The sequence below is a fragment of the Triticum dicoccoides genome, chromosome 3B, assembly GCF_002162155.2.
Source record: "Triticum dicoccoides isolate Atlit2015 ecotype Zavitan chromosome 3B, WEW_v2.0, whole genome shotgun sequence".
In the NCBI taxonomy this organism is placed as follows: Eukaryota; Viridiplantae; Streptophyta; class Magnoliopsida; order Poales; family Poaceae; genus Triticum; species Triticum dicoccoides.
Genome location: NC_041385.1, coordinates 103,252,450 through 103,258,997, shown reverse-complemented (window position 1 = coordinate 103,258,997; position 6,548 = coordinate 103,252,450). Strand labels below are relative to the sequence as shown.

Here is a 6,548-nt window from a genome sequence, read left to right as displayed (position 1 = left end):
CCGCCTGGTATTCAACAAGCACGGACTGGTAAATTTATACATCTCATTATCATAACATTCAAAATACAAGCATTTATTTTAGGTACCACTGCATTCAAGATTAATATTAATTTAGGAAATTGTAGGGATGTGTCTGGTTATTTTGTTTTTTATTTTATACTCTGGTGGAACGGTAAATGATTGGTCTGTCCGGTTTGCATTGCGAGTATTCTCTGTTACACATTTTAAGACATTCGATGTGAAGTATTCGTGCCAACTACATATTCTTCTGCGGGATGGGTGTGAGATGAGAAAGAAATTTTTATTATACTTTTGCAAATATCATGTGAATGAAACTAAACATAACATTCTTGATATTGTGCAAGAATTTCTTAAGCGCATCAAGTAGATCTTAATTTGTAACAAACTTTTAGTTGGATCATCACTCTATGTATACATTGTCAAATTGTCCTTTTTATTAATTTGCATTGCAAGTGTAGTGGACTTTAAGTATTACAAGATGTTGCATGTGCTTTTTTTCTTTACATGTGAAATTTAACATGTATTATATTTATATAACTCCATTAAAATATTTCAATAGCCCATAGCAACGCACGGGCATTCTACTAGTATTGTCAACGAGTCACACACAGCCAGCGGCCGGCACCGGAGTACTCAGACATCATCGATGGCGTTAAATCGGCTCGCCATCGATCGCGGGCTTCGTGAGGCCGTGGGCTGGGAGGTCCTATTCAGTGCTTGTTGCGCCATCGATCGTGTGCTTCGCACATGGACGACGGAGCGAGCCACACAAATTGGGCCGGTCCACTAGCTAGCTTTATCAATGTATGGTATTCTTTCGATTTGGGAAATCTTCTAGAACGTTTTGAACCATTTTTCTTTTGTTGTTTTTTTTGAAAAGGAAGAATATCCCGGCCTCTGCATCAATCGATGCATGCAGTCGTATTATTAAATAAAACAGTAACAAGATCATAAGGTCCAATGATGCTCATAAACTGAGTAGTAGTCGAAAGTAAATAAATCTGAAAAGCGCGATATAAGACTAAAAAAATGCCACATCCGGCAATATAAAAATAATCTATGGTGCCTACACACCTAGCCTATTATTAAGTCGCCACCCAAATCGGTTCAAGATAGCCCGTGCTACCATCTCCCAACGGTTGCATCCAATAACCAAAGGCTCCCTGAAGTCCGCATGAGTGAGTAAGGACCACATACAGATCCAAGTTGTAGCTCTGTAGATAACCTGCAAAAAATTGGTGAACTGTGTCCCATTAAAAATCATATCATTTCTAGTGTTTCATATAGCCCAAAATAAAGCACATACTCCTATCCGAATATGTTTAGCTAAGTGTACATCCACTCCATTAAGCCACGTCCCAAATAACGTGTTTATGCTCCTTGGAGATTCAACGTTAAAGGCTATATGAATTGATCATCATAATAATTATGCAAGAGGATATTCGAGAAAGAGGTGTTTAATCGTTTATTTTTTATCACAGAAACAACACCTAGAGTTACCAACCCAATTCCTTTTTGACAGGTTATCTTTGGTTAGAATAACCTCTTTATGGACAAACCACATAAATATTTTAATACAAAGCGGAACTTTAATCTTTCAAATATGCAACGACCTCGACAATGGCCCATAGTCAATTAGGTCCGAGTACATGTATTTCACTGTGAAGATTCCATTCGTGGTTAACTTCCAGCGAATTGTATCCGCCTGGTCAGATAGGTGAACCTCCATCAACCTACGAACCAGGTGCAACCAAGCATTCCAATGTTCCCGTACTAGGGATCTCCTAAATTGGATATTAAGCGGTATCGAATTTAATACTATGATAACATAATCCTCCTTACGCTGCACAATATTATATAAGGATGGATATTGTAAAGCCAAAGGCGTCCCCCTAACCATGTATCCTTCCAAAATCGAGTAGTATTATCATTACCAACTAGGAATTTCATTCATTGGAAGAAACTTGTTTCCGTCCTCATTAATCCTTTCCAGAATGGTGAGTCTGTTGGCCTAGCGGTGACTAGGGCCAAAGTTTTAGAGTGTAAGCATTTATTCCACACAATTTGTATCCACATGCCGTCGATCTCAGTAGATATTTTGTATAGCCAGTTGCTAAGCAGACAGTATCTTTTACTGGTTAATTTTATTTTACTTTTATGTTTTCTATTTCTTTTTTAGTTTTCATAAATTCACCATTTTTAAGAATTTCAAAATCTTCAAATTTGCTTCAGAATTTTAAAACCCACTTTTTAAAAAAGGTCATGAATTCCAATGCTTTCATTCACGTTTTTCAAACAAAAATGTTTGGAATTTTAAAAAAGTTCTTCACTATTCAATAATGTTCAAAATCTATTTACAATTTCGAATTTGTTTGAATATTTTAATGGTATTCAAAATTTTACAAAAAAATCTTGATTTAAAACAATAATAATATTTGGGTCCAAAATTTTCTAACATAGTTGGGTGATCATCATCCAAAAGCAGTCTTTTTCTTATGGTGTGACATTCTTGATGTAACAGACCTATATGCTAATCTTGCTTACATGTTAGGACAAAGGAACAAAGCATATTAAAATTTACTACCACCTTGTTCGAGAATGGGTGGTCAATAAGTTTCTAAATATTCATTTAAGTTGCAGATGGATTTACTAAACCAGTGCGGCATATAGAGGCTTTTCAGCGCAGTCTCAACTTAGATAGTTTAACACAGTAGAGAAGCAAACGCTGATACATATGCACATACACTCATCCATATGTGCTTAAAACATAGCTAGTTGTGATTAAGGAGGAGTGCCAAACAATACTATGTATATATGGCAATTACAAGAGACCAGCAAATCAAGTTATGGATTGTCCTGTTGCTAAAGTACTTTGAGAACGATTGCATGTATGTTTGGCACTGATTTGTGTCCAAACAACATGTGGCCGGCTTATTCATGGTGTTATACATTCTTCTCAGAGGGGGAGACTTTCTACACAGTTGGTATTGCTGCGGGTGTTATACATTCTTCTCACAGGGGGAGACTTTCTACACAGTTGGTATTGCTGTGCTTTGCTGGGCTATTTGGACTTGCCACAATAGTGCTACATTTGAGCTTAGACGTCTCAAAACTCCTTTTGAATGTAGTTTCTCTATTTGTGGGCAGGTTTGCTGAAGCAGGAGGATGCAGTGGATCTGCGAGCCAGGATGGACATGCTGAAGAACAGCGGTCGAGGATGATGCACATTTGTGCTACAAGCCAAAGCGAGGAGGCTCCCTGAAGAGGAGATGACAGAAGAAAAAGCCTGTGTTCATCCATGGGTCTCTCTTCAGCATTGCTTTCTTACCCTGCGTTCACCAATGTGGGTTGGTAGCCCTGTTTATGGGCCGTGACTCTATTCCATTAACAGACTTAGTAGTGTCGTCGGGTTTTCGCCCTGCGGTGCGAGTGCTCACAGTAGATTTCTCGGCAATGCTTGAACTCGCTCTTCCCTTTCCTGTCTCATTCTGTGGACCTGTTGTATTTTCGTTATGTCGCAGTAATGGAAGGGGTTATGCCCTGTTCAAGTTATGGATTGTCGGTTTCAGTAAACACTTTATATTCTCTGATGTATGAACATACAAAGAAGCTTGTTTATCCTACTATACGGAGTATGAGTCACCGCTATCGATTAAACTCTAATGACAACTGGCAAGGCATCCTGGCTATTCATCACGGAACTCCACCACGGACAGCACCACAGGCGCGACCACAGTTTGCTCCCTCATGGCATCCAACCACTCCGGCTTCCCCTCCACCCACTTCTTGAGGAACGCCACCATGGCGCCGGCGACGAATCGCCTCATGGGCGCCCTGGCCCCGCCGCTCTTGCAGAGGGCGCGCGTGGCCAGCCCCTTGGCGCCCGTCGTCACGTCGTCCATCATGTCGGTGTGCCCGTAGTCCCTCGCCACGAGGTGGCACGCCGGCGCCGAGCACTCGTCGTAGAACTCCGCGTGGCTCACGCCCAGAGGTGCGCACGGCGGGAACAGGGCGTTGCGAGGCAGCTCGCCGAGGCCCGTGCCGATGACCATGACCGGCGCCGGGACCCGCAGCGCGTTCGGCTTGTAGACCAGGATTGGCGGAGGCGTCTGGTTGCCCATGCCGGTGCCGTCCACGGGGTCGACGGCGATGAGTGCCGCGAGAGGCAGGGAGGTCTTGGCGTGGCCCAGCCCGAGCGCGAAGGCCACCTTGCCACCGCGGCTGTGGCCGGAGATGGACACCTGATTGATGATGCGATTGTTAGTACCTCGAGCTCGAATTATTGTTCTGTTAATTAGAGAGCAACGAGGGTATTTGGTAACTGACCGCAGTTAGGTTCGGTCGAATACCGGGTGCGAGCGTGGAAGAGAGGCCGGCGGCGAGCCAGTCGATAACGGCGGCCGCCAAGTTTATCTCGCCGGTGGTGTCGGGTCCGGACACCGTGTACAGCTGCAATTGTACTCGAGTTTAGTCAGTGTTCATCTCTGGAGAAGAAGTTCAGTGCCACGCCGACATTAGCTTGATGACCTTGTTAATATAATACAGTACCTGAGGAGCGATGACGATGAAGCCATGGGAGGCGACATGCTGGAGCAGCTGGGAGTAGAAGTAGTTGTTGCAGAGGTAGCCGTGCAAGAATAGCACCACCGGGTACTCCCCTGCGTCGCACGGGGCGGCCACCAGCAGCGGCTTCGGAGGAGACTGCTGCGCGTCGACGCGACTGGTCGCACAGCAGCTCGTGGCCTGCTCGACTTTGGCAAGGCTGGTGCCATGGCGTCCATGGTCGAACACGTCGCCTGCCGACGCCATGGTGTGAAGCGGAGCGACAGGCTAGTACTATCCTGATACCACGCGCCTTGCAGAGGAGGTCATGTATGTTAACCTTGTGGTAGTTACGGGTGCGTGTGGCCGCTTAACGGCCGTCTGTTCTGGGGACCCTTATCTTCGTAGTTCTCGTAGAAATATCTGATTTCGATGCATTAGTCTTCTTTTCACATTCTCTTGTACTTATAGGATCGAAGATTGGGACACTCCTTTGTTTCCATCTTCGATTAATCTTGCTAGTCATCAATCTACATGTGTAGCTGTACGGACTAGATATTTCTTTACATTTATACTACTAGCACATATGTCCGTGTTGCAACGGGATAGATTTTTTCTAGAAGCAACGGGAAAAATAATTGACGTGTCATCCAAAAATATATCTCTACAATGATAGGCGACAAAGCAAGGAGTTATGGTCTTCTCGCTGGATATGTTTGACACGGGAAATCTTGATAGTGGTGGGGTTGGTCGGCGTGGTGGCAAGCACCCAACTTATGCCTTTTTTTCTTCGGGTCTGCCTCCATCTTAGGGTTGTGTCTGCCTCCTTGTTTGGTGCCTGCGCGGCCACCTTCGGGTTGCTTGGACCACTCAATCCTACGACGGCGTAACCAGGCGGATTATTAATTGCAACGCATAAATCCTATTTCATTAGCATAATTAGGCATGAATGTCCCTTTTTTAGGGTTTTTTCTTTCTGATTATTTTAGTGCTCAAGAGCTCATAATTTTGCTTTAATTAAAGCCAAATAACATATTCTTTTTTATTCGCATGTGTCAACAATTTTTTCATTTATAGTCAACCAGCATAGAACGAACACGCACCGCTAACCAATGGCCAGTGTGAACATTTAAGAAAATACTATAGTGTCAGATTAGAAATATATTTTAAAAAATTTTGAACATTCAAAAAAAAATTATGAATTGGCGAATATTCTTTGACACATGAACAATTTTTAAAATCTCCAACAATTATCAAAAAAAGCGAACAATTGTTTTTTGAAAATTTCAATATTTTTAGAAAAGACCAACAAAATTAGAAACATCAATATTTTTTCAAATTCACAACAAATATTTTGAAAACAAGATTTTTTTTATAAAAATACAAATATTTTTTAATTTTTGATATTTTAAAGGGGAACATTCAAAGCAATTTTATAAAATGTTTTCTTAGACGAAAATATTATTTTGAATTTGTGATCATTTCACTAAAAGAAGAATATTTTAAAATATGTAACATTTTATAAAATGTAATGTTTAAAAAATGTCAAAGAATTTATGAAAAACACAAAATAGAAAATGATAAAAATTCGAAACAGGAATTTTTAAATGTTTCGAACATTTTTCAAATTTGGAACAAAAAAATTGAATTCTGACCACTTTTTGAATATTTGAACAAAAGTTGAAATTCTGAATATTTTTGTAAATTTTTACTTGAAAAAAATTAAAAATAGGAGGAAAAAAGTAAAAGGAAATGTAAAAGAGAAAGGAACAGAAAAATAAAGAAAAATTGAAATAGAACATCAGAAAATGGGAAACGGGCCGCCCCAGTCTTACGCGCCCTCTGGGCAGCCTCTATCGCTCCATGCGACAAATAAGGTCTTCCCAACTGCATGGGCAATAATAAGTGGGCTTGCTTTTTTGGGCCGCAGCGTGCATGGCCCAATTAAGGAATTCTGGACAAACCTTTTTTCTTTTCTAGCCGAT

At 41.5% G+C, this 6,548-nt stretch overlaps 1 protein-coding gene across 1 annotated transcript; it reads right to left on the bottom strand.

Annotated features, from left to right (window-relative positions):
- Positions 1-3,577: 3,577 nt before the first annotated feature.
- On the bottom strand, positions 3,578-4,923 carry LOC119275018 (chlorophyllase-2-like). Its single transcript, XM_037555790.1, has 3 exons — positions 4,570-4,923; positions 4,348-4,470; positions 3,578-4,262 (listed from the first exon to the last, which is right to left on the bottom strand). Exons 1-3 carry the CDS (start codon positions 4,828-4,830, stop codon positions 3,708-3,710), a joined length of 939 nt encoding a protein of 312 aa, XP_037411687.1. The 5' UTR covers positions 4,831-4,923; the 3' UTR covers positions 3,578-3,707.
- Positions 4,924-6,548: the final 1,625 nt, after the last annotated feature.